The sequence below is a fragment of the Equus asinus genome, chromosome 16 (genome assembly GCF_041296235.1).
Source record: "Equus asinus isolate D_3611 breed Donkey chromosome 16, EquAss-T2T_v2, whole genome shotgun sequence".
Lineage (NCBI taxonomy): Eukaryota > Metazoa > Chordata > Mammalia > Perissodactyla > Equidae > Equus > Equus asinus.
The window spans coordinates 42,700,110-42,723,386 of record NC_091805.1 but is presented as its reverse complement, the minus strand read 5'-3'; the positions used below and the strand labels follow the sequence as shown (position 1 = coordinate 42,723,386).

At 42.4% G+C, this 23,277-nt stretch overlaps 1 protein-coding gene across 2 annotated transcripts; it reads left to right on the top strand.

Annotated features, from left to right (window-relative positions):
• Nucleotides 1–9,267: 9,267 nt before the first annotated feature.
• On the top strand, nucleotides 9,268–15,105 carry LAMTOR5 (late endosomal/lysosomal adaptor, MAPK and MTOR activator 5). 2 transcript variants are annotated; one of them, XM_014835247.2, is made up of 5 exons: nucleotides 9,268–9,563; nucleotides 10,416–10,940; nucleotides 11,960–12,021; nucleotides 13,989–14,106; nucleotides 14,778–15,105. In XM_014835247.2, exons 2-5 carry the CDS (start codon nucleotides 10,906–10,908, stop codon nucleotides 14,836–14,838), a joined length of 276 nt encoding a protein of 91 aa, XP_014690733.1. In that variant the 5' UTR covers nucleotides 9,268–9,563; nucleotides 10,416–10,905; the 3' UTR covers nucleotides 14,839–15,105. The 2 variants fall into 2 exon arrangements, with proteins under 2 accessions (XP_014690733.1, XP_070343118.1); XM_070487017.1 differs by having other exon boundaries at nucleotides 9,293–9,307.
• The last annotated feature ends 8,172 nt before the right edge of the window (nucleotides 15,106–23,277 follow it).

Genomic DNA, 23,277 nt, shown 5'->3' with positions numbered 1-23,277 from the left:
CATTATGTGTATATATCACATTTTGTTTATCTATTCATCCACTGATGGACACTTGAGTTGCTTCCACCTTTTGGCCTATTGTGAATAACGCTGCTATAATCACGGATGTACAAATGTCTCTCAAGACCTTGCTTTCAGTTCTTGTGGATATGTATCCAGAACTGGAATTGCTGGATCATATAATAATTCTATGTTTAATTTTCTGAGGAACCTCGATACTGTTTTCCAAAGAGGCTCTACAATTTTACATTACCACCAACAGTGCACAAGTGTTCCAATTTCTCCAGATCCTTGCCAACACTTGTTATTGTCTTTCTGATCTAAAAAGCTAGTATCTCATTGTGGTTTTACTTTGCATTTCCCTAGGGATTAGTGCTGTTGAGCATCTTTTCTTGAGCTTATTGACCATGTGTATATCTTCTTTGGAGAAATGTCTATTCAAGTTCTTTGCTCATTTTTTAAATCAGATTGTTTTGGTTGTTGTTGAGTTGTAGGAGCTCTTTTATATATTCTGGATATTAACTCCTTATCAAGATACATAATGCATAATTGCAAATGTTTTCTTCCATTCTGTGGGCTATGTTTTCACTTTGTTGATAGTGTCCTTTGATGTACAAAACTTTTATATTTTGATGTAGTCCAATCTATTTTTTCTTTTGGGGTCATATGCAAGAAATCATTGCCAAATCCAATGTCATGAAGCTTTTCCCTTATGTTTTCTTCTAAGAGTTTTATAGTTTTAGCTTTCACATTTAGGCCTTTGATCCACTTTGAGTTAACTTTCGTATATGGTGTAAGGTAAGAACCCAACTTCATTCTTTTGCATGTATATATTCAGTTTTCCCAACACCATTTTTTGAAAAGACTGTCTTTTCCCCACTGAATGGCCTTTGCCCTTTTGTCAAAAATCATTTGACCACATATGTGAGGGCAACCAGTTTTGTTTTTAACCTAAAAATTTTACTCAAACATTTTTTTAAGTGCTTATAAACACCCTGTTCCTCAAAACGCTCTTTGACCCAGCTTTGTCATCTTACTGGTTCCCTCATTCACGATTTACTGAATCTTTGACAGCTGTCCAGTCTATATTTTATGAGAACCATGTTTTCAAACCTTTGAACACTACGTTTTGATAGTAACGTGCCAAGTGTGTGGGAGTCAGGGTGAAGATCACTTCTGGTTGGGGGATTCAGAAGCCCTTTCACTTTTGAGATTGGCCTTATGATTAATGGGTGGACGTTTGGAAGGTAGAAACGGAGGTTGGAGGCAGACGTTGAAGACTCCAGGAAAGGCAAAGAGCGCTTCCTTCCGATTTGCTTCCTTTCTTGGACATCTTAGCCAGCAAAGTCCAATGGCCAGCACAGATAGGATACTTTTACACGAGTAAGCCTAAGAAAAAAGCTTCTTACCTCTCTCATATGTTGTTTCTCATCACAGCCCTTCACGACAGGTCCCTGCTACAACCCCAGCTTAGTGCAGCACCTCCCAAGGCCTCCACTTCCCCCTCAGCCCCTTCCCCTACCCCACAGAAAGTTAGAAAGGGTCTGGGCCTTTCCATCAACACTTTCAATTCATCTCCGATTCTGCCTTAACTAGAGAATTGCATTTCCTGGCTGTCTCCATCCCACCACATGGGGCATCCATGAAATATCTCCCTGACAGACTCTAAATGTTACCAGCATCAATCACAGGGATAAACAGCAAATGAGCCCGAGACAGAGCAGCCATCTTTGTTGGATCCCAAGCGGTATTAACTAGAAACTTACTTCTGGCCACAGAGGATGAAAACTGCAGTCCTCGAGTGACTTTTGCTTTGGCAGCGTGTGTCCCCAGCCAAGGCTGGCAGTGAAGCCCCTCTCGTGGGACTCTCTGATGCATGCTTCTGGATGAAGCAAAAGGTCAGAATTTAACGTTGAGACTCATGTTTTCTGAGGATCTCGGGTGTACACATTCTTCCTTGGGTTTTTGAGATCACGTTGTGGTCCCCAGGCCTTCCTAACTTGAACTTCCCATCCCAGGGCCACAGACTTTTCTCAAGCTCCCAGTGGTCACAGCAGCCTTCACTGCAGCTGGACACTCTGGATGTCCTGGTTCCTGCCTGGCTGAGACTGTCACTGTCCTCACTTCTCCTCCGTGGCAATTCATGCACAGCAGTCACCAAGAGGAGTCTCAGCAGAGCCTGAGCCCCGCCTGCTGCTGAGACCCCCAGCCTTTGGCTTGCCCACCCCTCCACCCCTCCTTGAGCCTCTGCTGTCCAGACACCCTGACCGAGGTCTCCAGGTGTTCCCACCCCTCAGCCTTGGTTCAGCCTCTATAACTTGTAAAGGGCACATTCCCCTTTGGGTCAGCAGGTCTCCCAAAGAGGCTGACCAAGGAAGGAGGGAGTGGAGTGCAGAGAAGGCACGATGGTCTCGAAGCAGGGCTGTCTGGGCCTCTTGTCAGGCTGAGTAACCTGCACGTGCTGGCTGTGGTTGAGGGCAGGCTCAAGGGCGGCCAGCCTGCACCTGACTCGCCCCCTCACTAGCTGAGTAACCTTGGGCAAGTACTCAACCCTTCTAAGCCTCAGGGTCCACATCTGTAAAACGGTGCTAACAAGAACTCCTCATAAAGCTGCTGGACAGTAAATATAAAACAGCTAGTACAGTACCTGGCAAGAATCAATCCTCAACACATGTTGACTCTTTCTTGGGGCTCAGGGTGGATTCTGTCCTGTTTGTATGGGTGTGTATATATAAAAAACAGGAAGTCTTAGGGAAAGGACAAGTGGAAAAAGGGCCAGGGAACTTGCTTCTCACTTTCCTAGACACTCTCTTTGCTGATCGATGCTTCTACCAACTCATCAACAAGGTACGTCCCAATTTCATATTGGCTTGTCCAGAGAGTGATGAACTGTTATCTCCTTAAAGTAATCCGTGCTGCTTTCAGAGGAGCCCTTCTCTACCTTGACAGATGGGATTAGATTCATCTGACTTCCCTTCTGGCAACTGGAAAGATCAATGAGACATTAGTCTCTTGCCTCTACTTTCTCCTAAGGGAAAATGCTGATGGTCCAGAATTAATGTGGAGTTGATTTACTGTGTGGTGGCCAAAGGCACGTGGACAAGTCCTCCCACTGCTGGCAGGGCAGATGGGGAGAAAGCAGCCCTCGGCCACTTTACGGGACTGGCTCACAGGCCTGTGTTGTCTAACCTGGTTGAGAAGACAAGAGCTGCAGAGGGACTGACTCACCTGGGATCTATATCCTGGAGAGTGGCGGGCCCTGGCCTTAAAGTCCCAAGGCCATGACACTTTCAAATTCTATGACCATGACAAGTTAGTTGACCTCTCCAGACCTCAGCTACTTTATCTAAAAAATTGGGATAGAGATCCTTCACAGAATGACTGCGAGATTAAAATGAGAACGTGTATGAATGGATGTGCTGGGTAAATGTTAATTTTTCACCTTTAAGTAAAAAAGTAAATTCAAAAACTTACCTTTTGAAAAAGTTCTTGAGAAGTTAATCAAGTTTACAGATATTAAAACTGAGGCCTAGAGAGGTGAAATCTGTAGCATCAAGTAAGTTAGCAAGACTGTCCACTGCTGTTAACACTGGTTTCCCCCATTTCAACTGGTTCTTGGGAGCTAGGATATTGTACAGATGAAGGGTTGGAGGGGCTCAGTTTCCTAAGAGATTTCCACAGGGGATTTCTTCACTACTAGAACGGATATTTATGAACATCTTCAGTGTGCCAGATGCTCTTCTAGGCACCATGGAGGGTAAAGACACAACTGTCAAGTTCTGAAAAGACCTTGACCCTGAGGTTTTGGTTTCTCTTTTCATCCTCCTGTCTGTCTGTCTGTCTGTCTCTCATCTTCTCCTTCCCAGAAGCAGCTCTGTCCCTGAAAGGTGTGGGGAGGGACCGATGCCTGCCCCACTGAGTCCTCTCCTTGGAGTCTGGTACCTGAAAACACAGTGCCTGGCCCCAGGCTCCAGGCAGGGACAAACGTGCAGGTTGTTATTGGTAATGACCATTGGCCTGAAGAGTTTCTCTTATCCAAAATAGGACTTGGGTTTGTTTTCATTCTCTCTAGCTTATTCAGAACACAAGCCCCATGACTGAGGAAACTCTGCCTGATCCACTATTGCTCCCAGCATAGAATTTGGCAAATTAGGAGTGAGAAATCGATAAAGAAATGGAACTGGAGATCTACAGTGAGGCCACAGCATGACGTTGGTGGACAGGCAGACTCTGAAATGCACTTTTACAGCCCTTATCTCTAGGAGCACAAAGCAAAATGACCAGCGTTCTCGAATTCCATATACACTGGGCTCCCGCAGAAGAGAAAACAGAAAGCACTGCCCTCCCCTTTGCAAGTTGCTGTCTGAGCTGTGGAAAGGCTGTGGCTGTCCTGCCCAAGAGTTCTCCCTCACAAAAGCAAGAAGCCTTCTGTAGAGATGCTTGAGATGCTCTCCTGCTGCCCCTCGTGAATGCCTTTGCTGGGTTCAGGGCCCTTTCAAAACAGAGAAAGCAGAATGTTTCCTCCTCAGCCTCCTCCTCCTTTGCAACTAAAGCCGGGCACGTGATCCAGGCTCCATCGCTTAAATTTACCTTCACAAGACCTCAATTCAGAGGCTCCGAGAAAATCCCACTTTGCTGGCCAGACAGCGGCAAAGGGGTGTGGCTCCAGGGGTGCAGTGGTTACGGCACTGGGTGTACGGCAGTCAGGCCGGCAGCAGGGTGTTTTCTTCACGGGAGTTTGGAGCTTTGTCGCTGGAGGCTTAGACTGAGCTCTCCAGCCCTCCCAACAAAGGAGCAACCATAAGCTACCCAACGTCATTTTAAAACTTCCTTTCCTACCCCATAAGCCAGAGTCAGCTTCTGTTGCTTACAACTAAGAACACTTAATGATAGTCTAATTCAAATTTGCCCCAGCTCTCATTTCTCAAGGTCCTAGTAACAACAGGTCTCATTCGTTCAGTGCTTGCAGCGGTGCCCAGGGCTGTGCTAGGGGCTTTTACATGCATGTCTCATGGAATTCTCACACGCCACCAGGAGAGAGGTACTATTCTTATCTTCACTGACAGTGAAAAAAACTTGAGCTATGAAGGCATTAGAGGACTTGTCCAAGGTCTTACCAGAAGTTAATTAAATGTTGCGATAGAAGATAAGCTTTTGAAGCTAAACATGGATTCCAAGATAGATGGTGGCAGTCAATAAGAAAGCTTTCGCTCTGCTCTCCATGGCAGGATGGGCAGAACTAGGCAGGTCATCTTGTCTTCACAACATTCTCTACTGTGAAGCAAGGGCCAGTGACACTTTACTAAGTTCACAGATGGTGAAATAAAGACACGAAGGTATTTCACTGTCCAAGAAGGATTTTTCCAGGACAATGGCAGAGATTATTGACAATGGTACATCTTGTGACCCCACAAGCATGTTCTCTGAAACCCACCAAGGACTAAGGGGATGCATGCCAGGTAGACAGTGAGACGTAGCAAAGGAAGCTGAAATCTGCATTTGACTAAAAGCATCAATGCACAGACCTCATTGCAAATACATTTTAATACAGGTAATTTCTTTTCCATTCATTTTCAAGCACTTATTTCATTTACTCAATTCCAAAGCCAATAAATCTCGGCATTAAGGCTGATTTGATGTGTGATGCAGACAGTCCAATTAAGGATAGGGTATTTTATCAGCTCCTCTAAATTTTCTTTTCCCTAGTCTACGATCTTTTACACTGGGTTGATCTTTTTTTTATTCGTAAGGGCTTCCCATTTGTCACGGCTGCATTAACGGGACATCTAATGAAGACTTGGATACGGAAGTCTGCAGCTCGTTTATCCTCAATAGCAAAATTATTAAAGCAGCAGGAAAATCGCTTCCTGAGCTGGAACTTCTTTAGCCAACCCTGAGTCATCTAGAATATATTTTGCTTGTGTCTTCCAGAATTGGGGCTCAGCTGTAAACTTTAGGAGGCAGTGCCTGACGTCAACTTCTATCCACTGACAGCCTGTACCCTACTCCCCTGCCCAGCTCACTGCTTGGAGAGGCTTGGATTCGAGCGGCCAGCAGCCCATCTGCCCACTCATTCCCTCTATACACAGTTACTGAGCACCTTCTGTAGGCCAGGCTCAGGGATACAAAACAGACTCGAAAAGATCACAGTTAAATGGGTCATGCCACCACTGTTGGCCAACGGAAGGAAAATATCTTAGCCAAATATCAAGGTCGGGAGCAAGCTGCAAAGATTATCCACTCTACCCTTTTGTCTCTGGGAGGGCGACCCTCTCAACCAGTTTTTCTATTATCAAGGGCTGCCAAATGTCTGTGATTATCACAGACACTGACTTTCACCCCTAGACTTTGTGGCTTAAACAACAGAAATTTGTTGTTCTGGAGGCTAAATGTCCAAAATCAAGGTGTCAGGAAGGTTGCTTCCTTCTGTGGGCCAAGGGAGGGAGCTGTTCCAGGCCTCTCTCTTTGGTTTGTACATGGCCATCTTCTCTCCATCTCTTCACATTGTCTTCCCTCTGTGTCCAAATTTCCCCTTTATATCAGGACACCAGTCACATTGGATCAGGGCCCACCCTAATGACCGCATTTTAACTTATCTCTATAAAGACCCTATTTCCAAATAAGGTGACATTCTGAAGTACTGGGGGTCAGGACTTCAACATATGAATTTTGGGGAGACATATTGAACCCATAACAAAGAACGTCTCTGAAATTGGTTTAACTAAAGCTCTAAGATAGCCTCTGGCAGCACAATAGTTAGAACTGGATAGGAGATTAAGGATCTGAAATTAAGCTCCAAACTAGCCACTTCCCCTCTCTGAGCCTCAGATTTTTTTCTCTACAGAGTGAGAGGTCTGGGCTGGGCCTCCAGATCCCTCTCACATTTCTAGAACTGTGTTGCTGACGAAGTGAGAGGAGTTGATCTTCTGAGCCTGAGGGGTTTTTTTTAACTGTAAAAGGAGAATAGTGACAGTAGTTACTCCAAAAAGGTCATGAGGACTAACGAGGCCTGGGAATTACCTGGCGCGCAGCTGTCGCTCTGTGTAAACAATATTACTGCTGTTACGATGATGAGGAATCAGGCTTTGCACGGAGGACTCAGCTCTCAGGTGGTGTCCACTATCAGAAGGCAGGGGTATGTCCCCCGCCGGGGGCCTATCTGGTAGCTCGCCTGCAGTGAGATGCTTTAGCTGGCAAGATTCTCGTCAACCTTGAGACATGCCTTTCCCCACCTCCACCTCATCCAAACCCTATCCCATTCTATGCAGCTCATTCACATTCACGTCATTAGGGTTAGAGCGAGGACTTCAGGTGATTTTCTTTCTCACTGTAGTTTATAATTTTTATACCATAGAAAAGTGCAAGAAAACATATTTAATTATGTCATTTAAGACAGCTTTATAGAGCAGCTGTGTAACTCCAGCCCTGTGAGCTCATGCCGGCAAGAAGCCTGGATCGCCTGAGGTCTGTGGCAGGCATTCAGCTCTCACCTTCATCGAACTGTTAGTTATTTTCCAATGTGTGTCCTCCCCAAGACTGTAAGCAATCTGAGGAAACAGACAGGTCTTCTTACTCAGATTTAGCAAAGTTTAGTTATGGACTCCCACAATGCACCAGCCCCTCTTACACAGAACATCTCATACAGTCCTCCCCACAACCTGAGGAGGCAGGTAATGGTACTCCCATGTTACCAATGAGCCCCTGAGCCTGAGGTCACAAGGTTAGGCAGTGGCCAAGCCAGGATTCAATTCTGCCTCTGACTCCAAGGCCACCAATCTCGCATAGTGCTATCCTCACCAAGCTGTACTCAGTAGACTCTTGGTCCCTTTCCCTCATCTAGGATCCTCCAGCCTGAGCAGAGTTTTCCATGGCCGTGGTGCCCCCTGGTGGCACAAGAAGGCCCATTTCCCAGCCCAGCTTCAGGCCTGTGACCCTAAGCACTTGAAAGAGTGACCAATGGGGCCGGTCCTAGGGTAGCAGAGCTCTCTGTACCCAAAAGAGAGCTAGATTCTCTACGGGAGTGGCATTTCTTAAATCAATCCTCCAAGAGGATTCTGCTCCTGAGAGGTCAAGGAAGAAGGGTTAGGGTCTCAGGCCAACAGCAGTGAGATGACCTACAAGGTCTGGTTCCCCCTACACAGCTTCTCATCTCCCACTTCTCAGTTGGGACATGTGGGCATGGGCATTCTCTGCCAGACTCGCCTGGGATTTTCATTTTCAAGAGCTTGTTTACGGAGGAGAGGAGAATAAAGAGGATAAAGGTGATTAAAGTTCAGGACTTAAAGGTTCTTTACATCACAGAGTCCTTTTCCCAAAAGACCCATTGAGATTCTTCAATAAATATTTACTGGATCCTTATTGTGCCCTGCAGCAGTCAAGATGCAGAAATGGAGAAGATGCTCTTCTTGTCCTTGAAAAGTAAACATATAAAAAATTACAAGACAAGGACACAAGTACTCTAATATGGGTGTCATGGGACTTTTCCGGTCACCCAAAAAATGCTTATCAGTACTCAAAACTGAGACCAAGGAATCATCAAATACCCTACAAGCTGAAGACAGTAGAAAACTAGCGGTCAGCCACCTCCAACCATCACCCCAGACCCCCAGCACTTTCCCTGCTTATATAAGTTACCCTGCTCCCTCTGCCTACCTGGGCAGGGGCAAAATAGCCGCCGGGCAGAGAAAGAGCGATAGTGTGAAGTAATCTGTGCTCCCACCTCCGGGACAGCAAGGATGTGTGGGCCAGCGGTCATCCTCTTCCTGCTTGCACGTTTTCCCTTCAGAGGCTTTCCTTACAGTTTGAAAAGCAATGGTCTGCTTTGCTCAGAATCTTTTGGTCACTGATCTGGCTTTGAGATAATCAGAGGTACCCTGGAGCTGCAGTAGCCAACATAGGAGCCACCAGCCACACGTGGCTATTGAGCACTTGAAATGTGCCAGTCTGAGTTGAAATGTGCTATCAGTGTAAAATATACACCGTATTTTGAAGACTTAGTACAGACGAAAAAATGTAAAATATCTCAGTATTATTTCAATTGATTACATGTTGAAATAATATTCTGGACATATTATTTGAATAAATAAAATTTATTAAATTAATTTCACCTGTTTTACTTTTTTGGTGTGGCTACCAAATCATTTAAAATTACAGATGTGGCTCGCATGACACTATTGGACGTGACTGCCCTCGTGGTTAAAAAGCCAGACCTAAGTCCTAGCCCTGCAAAACTTTACACCGCGTGGGACCACAAGGGGGCGGTACTGCAGTGCCGCCCTTTCCCCAGCAGGACTTCGGCGGGAAGGAGGTTGGCTCTTTACGTTTTCTAAAGCTGTCTTTTAAGGGTAGTTTTAAACTGCTTTTTCCAAAATTTAAATGGCCCATATTGTTATCCCTAAGTTAAGATAAATAATTTTTCTAGGGCAGGAGTCTAAAACTCCTGAATTACAATATTCAAGCCTAGAATTTTAAGGAAGCTGCAAGTTTTGCCATCACAGCCAGGGAATGAAGAGAGACTGAATTCAAGTCCAGAGAAGCCTTGAAGCTCGGCCCCAGACCAGAAGGTAGACTGTGAGTAAAAGCTGGAGGTGAGAGGGTCGGAGAAAACGTAGATCTAGGAGCGATGTCAGGAGGACTTAAGCACAGGGAGCGGGTAGAGGCTTCTGGCGGCTGGGAGAGCCTATGAACATACTCCCATTTGCATTAAAATGCTACCAATCTGAGCGTAAATTGGTACCACCTTTCTGGGGGGCAATTTGTAAGTGTATATCAAAAGTCTTGAAAATGTCCACATCTTTTGACCCAGTAATTCCATTCTAGTAACTTATCATAATGAAAATCTTAAACTGCATAGATATTTAGCTACAAGGATATTCACCTAGCATTTGTAATAGCCTCCCCTTCAAAAAAAGCTATAAGCAACCCAGTTGCACGTTAATAAGGGGTTGGTTAAATCAATTAAGGTACAGCTATAATATAGAATATTTTGTACCTATTACGAAGGATGTAAATGAATACTTAGTGACGTGGAAAGACATTTCTGCTCAATTCTGTGAAAAACGCCAGCTACAGAATTGTATGTCCAGTATCCGTGTCAATTTAGCTTAAAAAAGAAAAAACATTAAAAGTATACATTTGCAAAGACAATGGGCTGAAAGGATACTCTTCGAGAGATTAATAGTCATCCTGGACAGAGACGATGGGTGGCGTTCTTCCCTTATTTTTACAACTGCTTTTATAATTAACTTTTTTAAAAAATGATTTTTAAGTAGTCCTACTGTCTTCTTTCCAAGTTCACCTAACTTCCCAAAATTTCCCGCGCCCCCGCCAAAGGAAGAACAAAAGTCTTCGTTAAAATCCCGACACTTTCCCGATACCCAGCTTGGGTTTTAACCTTGTTCCATCCCGTCCTCCAGGCCCTGTGTGCATGTCTTTTCCTCTACAAGCCTGTGGACCCCTTCGCCGGGGTCCTGTATCTTCTCTGTCCCGGCCCCACCGCGCGGATCAGACCCTGCCTGACCGGCCGGATTATTATAAAACTTAAGATCTGGCCCGACGTTTCGGAGCGGGTTGAATCGGAATCCAAAGGCTTAAGTCACCGACACAAAGTGACAGGCCAAGCCCCGAGATTCGGCTGCAGCCCCCTCTCCTGGGGAACAACCCGCGCCTCCTGGCTCCGGAGCGGATCGGCGCGCCAGCAGCGGAACTCGGCCCTGCTCGCGCGGCGGAAGCGGAACGACGTCTTCCCGTATTCAAAGCGGACGCTGCCAGGCGAAGTTTGTCCCTTTGGAGGCGCCGTCCCCGTCTGCGCCCCGCTCGTATCATGTGACCGAGGAGCGCTCGGGGGCCTGAGGCGGTGGACGCGAGGAGCTGCGGGTCCTGGGCGAGGGTGGACGGCGGGGCGGCATGGAGGCGACTTTGGAGCAGCACTTAGAGGACACGTGAGTAGGGCGGCCTCCTGGGCCTGTCCTGAGGTCGCGCGGCGTCCCCCTGGCCGCTGGGTGAGATGGTGATCCCTGCCCCGCCGTTTAGAATTAAAATTAAAATCCCGCCGGGCCTCCGCCCCGTCCCGAGCGAGCGACCCTCCGCGGCCAAATCGCCTGTCCTGTTGTTGAGATTGACTGTATGGCCAGGGTCGTTCTTCAGGAGTTTCAGGAAATGGGTTAATTTAGGGGAAACCACTCGCGCGAAGTCGAGCCTTGCGATGTAAACATAAACACACGCACGTATTCCCTTCCGTGCGTAACCAGTACTGGGTGCTTAAGAAGATGAAAGACATCCCTTAAATTTTTCGAATGAGTAATATCTACGTAAAATCCAAAACTGGAGAAGTGGAAGAAGGCTACAGGGAAACGCCTACCTCGCACCAGTGCCCCTCGCTTCCCACTTCCTCTCCAGGAGGCAACGCGTGTTACTTAAGTCTTTCAACAGTTTTAAATGCCTTTGTATGCTAAAGCATGCCTTTTTAACGAGGGCAGCAAAATCCTCGATATTGCAGTGTTTGTGGCCCTCCAAAGCTCAACAGCACCTGATCGTCTTTTCTTTCATTAGAGAGAAATTAGTTTAACTGTTTAAGTTGGCTAATTAGAATTTAATTTTTGTCGGGATGGGGGCGATGGTGAAAAAAGATGGAGAAACACTGATTGAGAGCACTTTTGTGTGTGTGTGTGTAAGATGGTCCCTGAGCTAACATCCGGGCCAGTCTTCCTCTACTTTGTGTATGGGGTGCTGCTACAGCATGGCGCAATGAGCCGGTGTAGGTCCGCCCAGGATCTGAACCTGCAAACCCCGGGCCCCTGAAGCGGAGCCTGCGAACTTAACCACAATGCCATCAGGCTGGGCCCCTTGAAAGCACTTTCAGCACTGCCTGGTCCGTAGAAATCCTGTATGTGTTGTTATAATCATTTAAATTCATTTTCTCACGTCATCTGCTTCATCCCTCCTGTGTTCCTGGAATTAGAATGAAGAATCCATCCATCGTTGGAGTCCTGTGCACAGATTCACAAGGGCTTAATCTGGGCTGTGAGTATCTCACGTCAGCCCTTTGGTGGATTGCACAGCATTTGATGTTGACTGGGAGCCTAGTGTGCTGTTATTCTCTCATTTTTATTTCTTGTTACCCTGCCACTTTCTGGGTACTTTGGTGAGAGTAGAGATTATCTCCAGATAACAAGATCAGAAACTTAAAATTTCTCCGTTGGTATGTGTGAAGGTAGGAATGTTCTGTGCAGTTCTAGTGCCACACAGTTGTTTCTACTAAAATAGTGTTGGAGTCACTTTAAGTTGGATCTAGAAAGGACTTCAGATAATGACAACAGTTACCATTTACTGAATGTATGGTATATGCTGCGACTGTTAGGCGTTATATACGTTATCTCTGATTTTCACAGTCACTCTGCAAGATGGATGGTGCTATTTTTCAGTCCAACTACACTTAACAGTAAGTGAGTAGGCAGTAAAAACAGGGACTTCAGAGTTGGACAGCCCTGGGTTCAACTCCCTGCTCTGGCATTTCTCAATAGTGTGAACTTGGACCAAAAAGAACCTTTCTGAGCCTCAGTTTCTTATTGGTTGTTGTTTAATAATGATAATAATTATAGAATTATATTTATTGAGCTCTTACTATGTGCCAGACACCATACTAATGCTTTGCATATACTAAGTAATTTAATCTTCCTGACAACGCTGTGAGGTCAATAAAGAAATTGAGGTACAGAGGTGGAGTACCTTATCCACAGTCAGACAGCTAGTTGAGCTGGGATTTGAGTCTGGCTCCAAAGCCTCTTAATCACAATGCTATAAGATTATATAATATGTGTAAAACACCCAGACATAGTATTCAATCATTGGGAACAATTACAGATAAGGAAATAAACCCAGAAAGGTAAATAACTAAAGCATTCGGCCAGTTAATGTCAGGACTAGTAAAACCAGGACTCCTTACTCCTACTGCAGGGATTTTTAAAGCTCTGAATTTCAGCTGGGAGGGTAACTGAAGGAGGTAATCCGTGTAGCCAGTTAGGTTTTACACACAAATCAGTTAGTTGGGAGAAAAAAGGCAGATTTTCTTTTGAGGCGGTTGCCCGGTTCACTAACGGAAAGGCTGAAATTCAAGTGTGGAGGTCTAAAACTAAATGAGTTCCTTCCAGAAACCTTCAAGGCCTGAAAGACTGCACTGGATCTGGCTAGTTAATGTTATCTATAACACTTGCTATCGATTGAATATTACCTATAACACTAGTTATTGATTGACTCTGCCATAGTGGCGTGTCTGTCACCTGACTCACCCTCAGGCACTTAGGCTTGTCTTGCCTGTATATATAGAAATATATTGTGGAGTAAACTTAGTGACCACTTTTTGTAACTGGACTCAAGATTTAGTTATTAGCTACAGGCTAAAACAAACATTAATAAAAAGCCAGTTTTGTTGACATTTGAAAGCAGCCAGCTTATTCTAGTGGAAGTAATTGCTCACAGAATATTCCCATGTGCTGTCAAGGTGATCTTACAGCTGAACTCCTGAGGAAAGACTTTTATATCCTTTGAGGTTGAGTCAGTAAAAGGAAGTCAGATTTCCCATGAGGAATTAATTTGTTTCAACAAGCGTCTTGCCTTTTTTGACTGCTTTTTGTCAGTCACCTCTGAACTTCTTGTTGGTTTCAGTAAGGTTCCTGTAAAATGAATTTATGACTTTCAAATTGATGTGAATTGCACCTTCCTTATATGCGTGAGAAGGTGTTTAGAGATGGTGATGAGAATGACTTTGAAGATTGAGTGTCTGTTATGACTTTATTGATTTAAGAACTGTTGTTTGACTTTCTTACTGATGTAACCAGCTGTATCAGGGCAAAATCATTTCATGTCAGTACCTAACCTAAGAGACCATGAACTGAACCTTCTTTTTGTGAATACTTCAATGAAAGATACTACTATAGCTCTATAATCATTTTTGGACAATCAGGTAGCCTCATCTCATCTCTGTCTTCCAGGCCGTGGGACCCTATCAGATGAGCATGCTGGGGTGATATCTGTTCTAGCCCAGCAAGCAGCTAAGCTAACCTCGGACCCCACTGATATTCCTGTGGTGTGTCTAGAATCAGATAATGGGTGAGTAGATGTCAGCAGATCCCTTCCTTTCCTTTTTATTCAGGAAAATCCCTGGGAAATTTGACTGGGGCCTGCCCTGTGTTCATCAGGGATTCCTCATTCAAAGTACTTTGAGGGAGGGTCTTCACCCTTTGGACCACAGGAACAAATAGATTGATCTCTGAAGCTACTGTGCTTTCACATCACAATGACATTTAATGAAGAGTAAGGATTGTCATGACATCAGTCTATCAAGAAAAAGAAAGTAATAAATAGCACAGAGGAAGACTAAACAAACAACAGAAACTACTTCTGTAGTAATAGAAATACCAAAGATATTCTAGGTGAGGGTCCTCAGAATAATAGTAAGTGGAAAAAAAGCAGAATACAAAACTAGGCACAGTATGATAAGTTTTGTAAAAAGAGAAAAAATGTATATTACATGCAGATTAAAAAACAGGAAAGTATTAGTAGTGGTTGTCTCTGATAGGATTATAGGATTCATTTAATTTTTATATTTTACACTTTTCTATATTTCCCAAGTGTTTTGTAATGTTCATGTATTGCTTTTATACATAGGAAAATGATAAATATTATTTTTTTAGTTGTGTTCTAAACCAAACAGCATCTTTAATCTTGCACTGACTCTCACATAGAACATTTTACTGAATATCTTCCACTTTGCCTTTCAGGAACATTATGATCCAGAAACATGATGGCATCACAGTGGCAGTGCACAAAATGGCTTCTTGACGTCTCCTGTCAGTTCTGCAGCAGCGTGTCATAGGCACTTGATCCTATCTGTGTTAATTATCTTATAGAACATTAAAGTTCCAGTAGTTAAGCCATTCATTTAATGTACATTGAGCACTTTTCTGTTAATTTTAGAGTAAGCTGCTTTTTGACACTGTATGACTACTAGTTAAGAAAGGATCATGTTTTGAAGCAACAGGTCCAGGTCATTTTGTATATAGAATTTTGTTATGTTCAATAAATTTGGTTGGAGGAAAGCTTGTTAAACTCTTATCAAATGTTCATTTTTTCAGTTAACAAATTATAATTTCTTTTAAAAAGGTCCTTGCGCCAAACTCTTCTCTTCTCTTTTAGACACTTCCTGAAGTACATATATTCTCACAGAAGTGTCCGTGGATATTTAAAAGAAATCAAGCATACTTGTGCCCCATAATAATAACATAATAGGTAATATCATTAAGTACTTAACATATGTCAGCAACTCATTTAATTCTCATTAACAACCCTAAATAGTAGGTACTGTTATTTGCCCCATTTTGCATTTGTGTAACCAAGGCTAAGGGATTACTAGAGTCACCATTTGGACTTAAGATTCCAGCTCAGAGCATGTACAGTCATGTGCTGCATAACGACATTGATTGACCACATCTACAACAGTGGTCCCATAAGATTAGAGGCATATAGCTTAGGTGTGCAGTAGACTGTGCCATCTAGCACTCTGATGTTCCCACAATGATGAAATCGTCTGGCAATGCACTTCTCAGAACATATCCTCGTCGTTAAATGATGCAACACTCAGACCACTACAGAAATAGGTATGTGTAAGCCACAAAAAAGTCTTCTACCATTTGAAAGTATAGGACGTTATCTTCTCTTCATTGTTTGTAGTTTTCAACAACAGACTGATGCAAAAGCAGTCACAGACTTCATTTTGTTGAATTTGAATGCAACTCCTGTTGCTCTGTAGCAATTTAATATTTGACAGTATTAAAAAGTCTCCAGAATATTATTTATTCAAAAATATCAAGCATCTACAAATATAAGGTGCTATGTGAGGAAACAAAGATTCTGAATAAGACCTGGCTCCACCCTTTGAGTTTGTACTTTGATAGAAGGTATGTGCATGTATGTTTTCACTGTACTTACCAATAACCCAACATATATATATGTTTGTTTCATTATCTGTCTTCCCCACTAGCATAGACGCTTTGAGGGCAGGAGCTTTGTCGTATTCACAGATGTATCCCAAGCACCTAGAGCAGTCCCAGCATTTAGTAGACACTGCCTAAGTACTTGCCAAATAGCTAAATATATGCAGGAGAGTTTTGTGGTATGAACTGGGCCTTTCCAGGCAGGAGGAGGAGCAATGGCAAAGACAGGTCAGAAACCAAAAGGAATATTTATGTAATACTAAATGCTTTAGTTTGGTCAGGGAGGTAGGAGGTGAAAAAGCTGGACATTAGGGCAAATACCTCAAGGAACTGGAATATTGCTTTTTAAGAATCCTAGGCCCTATCCTGTTAACAAATGGAGTTTGGAACAATTGAGAGTCGAGGTTGAGCTTTAAGATTAATCTGAGGTACACAGGGCTCGTTTTTTCAAGAACTGCTTCCTCTTCTGTAGGTATCTGCAATTTGTAGCACAAGTAGTAAGTCAACCTTTAGTGAGTTCTTGCTACATGCTAGACACAGGGTAAGCAATTCACATGCATTTAGCTGATTTAATCCGCTTAGTCTTCTGAGGTATGATCCCCATTTTAGAGAGGAAGAAGTAGGCTCAGCAAGATAATTAGCTCAGGATCAAATATGAGGGACAACTGAAAGAACAAATTGGTAGAAGAGGAACAAAAGAGAATGAAGAATTAAAGATCAATTGAATTGTCTAAGTGATAGGAAGAACTGAGTGTCTTAGAAAGAAGCAGTCAACTCGGAAGAATTACAGAGAAGACAGGATTGGGTTTGACTTTAGATATGTCGAATTTCTGATACGACATCCTGGTGGTAATGCTTAGTAACAAACACGTCCTGGGTGCTCACTGTGTACCAGACACAGTGCTGAACTTCCCTTCAGGGACCTCCCGTTGCATTTAGGACAAAATCTGAAGTTCTTAGCATGGTCTCCCAAGCCCTGCATGATCCAGCCCCTGCCCACCCTTGTGCCCCATCATGCCACCCTCTGCCTGCACATATCCCCTCTGTCTAGCACAGTGCCTGGCACAGGAGGCACTTGGATCGAATGAAATGAATAAATGAACATACTTCCTCATTTATTCTTCGTAATAACCTTTGAGGTAGGGTGTAGTGCACCCAATTTTATTGATGAAACGTTAAGACTTGTGCTGGAAAGAGCTCAGGGCTGGAGAAAGTATTTTCTAGTCTGTACAGAGCTGAACTATAGAGCTAAAGTAGGATTGGATGGGGGTCACCCAAGACCACCCCTGAGATGGTTAATTTTATATATCAACTTGACTGGGCCATGGAGTGCCCAGATACTTGGTTAAACATTATTTCTGGGTGTGTGTGCCACGTTTCTGGATGAGATTAACATTTGAATCAGTAGATTGAGTAAAGTCGATTGCCTTCCCCAATGTGGATGGGCTTCATCCAATCTGCTGAAGTCTTGAATAGAATAAAAGGCTGAGTAAGAAATAATTCTTTCTCTTTGCCTGTCTTCCAGCTGGGACACCAGTCTTCTGCCTTTGGACTCAGACTTGGACTCAGACTAGAACTATACCATTGGCTTTCTGACTGCAAATCTTAGATTTCTCAGCCTCCATGATCACATGAGCCAATTCCTTATAGTACCATATAGTATCACCATATAGGTACCCTCTCCCTGGAGTTTGCTCAAAATTCTAAACTCCCACGAGGAAAGCAAGTGTTCAGCATAAACCATATTGTTTGTACAAATACTTTAGGCACAGTGATCTACTCATAATTTAGGGAATCATTGGAACCCCCCCGAAATCTTAACTTTTCTGCTCAAAGATTGAATGAGGACAGGGGAAGATTCAATTAAAAATAAAATCTCTTAATTCTAGATGTTAGTGCTGCATTATACTCTTAAGTCCCTGTGTGCTAAAAATTACAAGCTTTATTTGACAGTGGAATGAGGGTGATAGTAGTGACTTAGGAAGTTGTTCTGCATTCTTGCTGAATAGCTTTAGGGACAAGAGTTAGAGAAGTAGAGGTTGAGGGAATTATTTATGTTTTGTTAAAGACTTATAAACTTTATTAAGTTGATTTGGTACAGATGCCAAAATGTTAACTAACATCCCAAAAGTGGCTTAAGAACTCTTTGCTCTTGATATTAGGCCCCACCTGATTAATAAGAACCATTTTTTGTTTTGGTTTGTTTTGCTGGGAAAGATTTGCCCTGAGCTAACATCTGTTGCCAATCTTCCTCTTTTTTTTCCCTCCCCAAAGCCCCAGTACATAGTTGTATATTCTAGTTTTAATTCCTTCTAGTTCTTCTGTGTGAGCCACTGTCATAGCATGGCTGCTGACAGATGAGTGGTGTGGTTCTGCACCTGGGAACTGAACCCAGGTCACTGAAGCAGAGCATGCTGAACTTTAACCCCTAGGCCATCAGGGCTGGCTCAATAAGAACCATTTTTAAGGAACTAAGTACCAATAGTGGGTCTGTTAATGTGCAGTCACCTTATATATATAGTTAGTCCTCCAACAAACTTGCAAAATGATATTAGCCACATTTTATAAGTTTGGAAACAGAGAGGGTAACTTGCCCAGAGTCTGCAGGCTTAAAAATAGCAAAGTTAAGATTCTAACCAAGTCTGTATTTTCCACTATGCCTCAAAGCCTATTGTATGAAAGATACGCTTCAAGGTGCTCATCTCTGAGGACTTTGCAGCCCTCCTAGCCTCTATGAATAACTCCTCTTTCTGCCACATTTCAAACCTGACCCCGGTCCTCAGCATCAGAGTTCTCTACCAATATAAAGCCCAGCCTCATCTCATCCTGTGATCAGAATCATAGAGACAGCCGTGCTTTGAAAGAGCAACAAGCACCCACACACAAAAAAATCAGTTCTACAGATGTTTACTAAAAAATGCTTTCTAGAATATGTTACTAACTACAAACAACCCTCTGAAAAGCATTCACCTTCTCTCTTTTGGATGTTTGCCTTCTGCTGAAGGTTTGTTTGATCCTTACCACCAGCATCACATAATTGCATAATCTTTTCCACCATTACACTTATAGAGCATCTTCCCAAACCACTAAGTTGTGGTTCTGCTAGCACTTTAATCAAAAGGTATTATAGAGTTTGGTTTTAAAAGCCTGAGAAGCCCTTTACTCTTTAAAAAGGAACATGCATAAATATGTGCATATTTTCCAGATAAAACAAGAAAAACACACTTTGGCCTAAAATACACACTAGTTTAAAACTTGGAATGTTGGTGCTGGGGAGATCAAAGGCAATTTCCCATTGACTTTCTTCTTTAATGTGGAGGGTGGAGAAGAGGAAGGAAATGGGATAAGAGAGCTGAATTATCCCAGTAATTTTCTAGGAGACTCAGCCTTAATCATTTCCAAAATGCAATAAGAAAAAAAGTTTCATTAAAATCACAAGTATATACCTTTCATGGAAGGTGTTTGGAGTTACAGCCATCAAGTGTAAAAAAATGCAATTAAAATGGGGCCTGTAACTCCAAATTACCAACCTGAATCTTTAGTCAATACACAAAAGGTCATACAAATAGGCTGAACTTACTGAAGATTGCCATTTGTAGCCCAGGAAATGTACCTCCCAACTCTGGGAGAGTTGTATATTTTCTTCTGTAAAATAAGCATGTCCCGAGGACCTCCTGGAGGAACAGCAGAGGCAAAGGTATCAGGATTCTGGCGCTCCACCCCCTGCCTTAAGCATACTGTTAAAAGAGAAACTGAAGCATATTAAAAATGGTAAGAATTTATTTGGGCAAAAATCAGCTTGAATTGGGCGGCACCAAACCAGAAGTGGTTAGGAGTGCTCCACATACAGGAGCTTGGGGAGAAGCTTTATAGAGAAAAGTGGAAGCAAAGTAAGGAAATTATTGGTCAGCTGTAACTTAAAGCTTAGTTAGCTGTTTGTGATTGGTTATCCTTAGGTTTCAATTTCGTAACCTTGAGGCATTTACAGGCTTAGATTTTGGTTTGCTTATGTAGGCCACTACAGCATAGCCAACTCAGTCTAATGGTCTCTTGTTGCTTTAGCCATGTGGCTTGTTTAATTTCTTATATTTGCTACAATACCAGAGGTGCTGATCCAGGTACAGCAGGAGGTACTTGCTATTGCACAGACGACTCCTTGTTCAGCCAACAAGTGATCTAAAGCAATTCTATTATCTAAAAGTGCCTCAGCCGGAAAGCCTAGAGACTTTTGTTATGTGGCTATAGCCTTAGCAGTAGACTCAGTGATAGTTGCCAGAGTTCAGGAGCACTGTCTTCCTGTGCATTAACAGAGAGAGAAGGCAAGTACTGAAAAGACAAAAGGCATAAAGGTTTCACATTAGAAATGAAGATGTTGATCCATGATCTCGGGAGAGCTGTCCACCCTCAAGATGTTGTCTGCTTTAGGGAGGAACCTCCCTAGCCAATTTTAATTTTAGATCTCCAGATGGTGTGCAGTTCCAAGAGTCCGGAGGAGCCCTTTTTAATTGGGAGATGTGGACCCAAGGCTCAAGCCCCTGAAGTTTGGCTGATGACTTGGTATGGTCTGTTCCAAAAAGGTTCAAGGGCAGTCTTTGTTCTTAGTGATTTCATATCAGAAGGCTGGGAGAAAACTGGAAATCTTAGTTTGGAGGGTATCGAGATATTTGAGAAAACTAGAATTCAGGATCCAGTCTGTTTTACAGGTATATAACAAAACCTCAGAGACAATGAACAAGACTAGAATCTGATATCCACAAAGTTGTGTTATAGTTTTCTACTGAATTTTTTTTCTCTACAATCACACTCATTTCTCTCAAAGATAATCACAGTAAGACTAATTTGTTTGCAAAATAAGTCTAATCTCATTAAACTTGGCCCAATTATTTACATAGGTGCTGTAAGAATAGTGATTGACTGTACAGTTTCTTGTTAAATCTGCTTGGTGGAACTTTTCTTAAGGAATCTTAAATGGGACTTTTAAAGCCTCTTCAGACTAAGAAGGCAAGTCATGGACTCACCATCAGACTCTGCCAGGAATACTTGTAGATTTGGGTTCATTCCTCTCTTCTCAAGGTCCCCAAGATATCCTGAGGTTCCTGGGCCTGCCGAGAAGTAACCTTCATTACTCACCTAGTAAGGATGTTGGGAACTCTATAAACAAGGTACTAGACCAGTTTTTCCAAGGGCCTTTATTGGCTCCATAAAGTCAACCTTATTTCCTTAAAACTGTCTAGCCATATGTGATTTTATGCATATTTGCATATTCTCAAATATGACGTTCTAGTCAAAGCCTTGGTAATATAACCAACATTTCCAATTGTGTCCTGTTTAAGAGTAGATTCTTATTGAGTTTATGCAAATAACTATATTGTCATGAAAATAAGAATACTCAACAAATTTCTGAATTTCAAAGGTACCAGGTAGGGAGAAAAAGTAAATGTTCCAATTCTGTTTACAAAGATATACTATACCAAATTGCTTTAAATCATAAATTGCTTCAGAAAAAGATTTCCTTAAATCTAGAAAATGAAACATTGAGGAACCAGCAATGTTTCAAAGTAATGTTTCAAAGAAAAGTTGTAAAAAAATTATAATCATCCTCATTAGTTCATTTAATCTCATGTTATTAATTCTTGTTCTGCTTGAATCCAGTTTTTCTATTAAATCTGGAAATTCTTACCCAGTTCAGTTTTATGATCTTAAAGTTATCGGAAACCTGTATTCTAGGGTATTTGTCAGAGTCCTTTCCATTACTCTCTGAAGATGAAGCACTTTTACAAAAGCATCAGAATAAAACAACTACTGTCTGTAAATGACAAAAAGACTTTAATAAAAATATCCTTCACACCTTTCCTTATCAAAAAAACACATTCTACTTTCCTTACCTACTTTTCATACACAGTTGTTTCTTTCACCCTTATATTTCTAAGTAGTATTAATTCTATATAATGATTAGAATTCTTAACCTTTAGAATCCTTAATTTCTAGTGAAAACTAAGAAGTAAGCAATTATGGACTGTTACACTGGTGTTCTGTGGATTGGCACATTTAGAAATACCTTTTATAATTTCTAGAAGTATATTTTTCTTCAGTAAATTTTTCAATGTGACATAAAACACATTTACCAATAGACCCAAATGTCTTTAGTTTTTCTGTAATAAGAAGCCAAAAGTAGATAAACGTATCAAATAATTAATGTTTCATTATTTTATCTTATTTGGAAGTGACCTAGATATTCAATAAATATCCAGCACTTAACTTAGTATAATTTTTGCCTAATTTCCAAGTAGCCTCCCCCCCCTTTTTTTTTGTTCTTCTGATAAGAACTACCTCCCTGAAGTTTGCATTTCAAAGAAAAAGCTCCCAGTTCCAGAAAACACTGGGTAGAACATTCACATCTCAAAGGCACAGAGAAAGGATGTAAGATCCACCCAGGAGGACTCTTATTCCCTAAATCCAGATGTTTTACAATATCTGCAAGCCTTTTCAGATGAATAGGGGAGTTTGGGAGTTGGTAAATAAAAGAGATGGGCTTTGAATTGTTTCTAGAGCTGCATTTACATTCTGTCAAGATTCTATTTGTAACATAAATACAGTTTTTAATTCCTCAACCTGAATGATATCAAGAGGCTGACTCTCTCACTCAACTACACGATCTTCAGTTCCCTTCTTTATATAAAGGAGATTTCCTATGTTCTATATTTAGAACTGTGTGTCTTTGTGATTTAGTAAATCTTTCACAGTGGCTTCAGAATGTTTCTCTTTCCCTCTGGGTACATAGTTTCATTTCAGCTTAGAGAAGGCCTTAGAAAGAGTTCCTCTGAGGCTCTGAATATCAGCTGCCAATTTGGCCAACTTCTGACCATAGAGCTCACTAAATAAATCCTTTCAAATATCTTATTAACAGGTTTTAGGTGGGACAAACAGTAAATATTCCTGGCAGTATTGAACAACCTTTTCTTTTCTTTTTCTTTTCAACCAAAGATATCCCTAACAAATGACTCAAAACCAGTAGCCTTTTATGGCTTAACCATGGATGCAAGAGGCATCCCCAAGAGGGTGCAAAAGAGCCACAGCCATTTCCAAAGATAACAAAAGAAAGAAAGACTTGGACAATTCCCCTGATAGCTGGCAACAGTTGGTAGGACACTAGCCACAAATGAGGTGCAACCCACATTTCTGTCCAGTCACATTTTTGGAGCCCCCAACCTGACAGCTGATCTGCCTGTACCTAAAGAACTGACAACCTGAGTGCCCCAACAGACAGAAAGCCAAGCCAAGTTCTCAG

Coding starts and splice junctions, on each gene's coding strand:
- LAMTOR5 (XM_014835247.2), top strand. CDS start 10,906: ATGGAGGCGACTTTGGAGCAGCACTTAGAGGACAC. Junction 10,941..11,959: donor GAGCAGCACTTAGAGGACAC/GTGAGTAGGGCG, acceptor TCCTGGAATTAG/AATGAAGAATCCATCCATCG. Junction 14,107..14,777: donor TGTCTAGAATCAGATAATGG/GTGAGTAGATGT, acceptor TTTGCCTTTCAG/GAACATTATGATCCAGAAAC.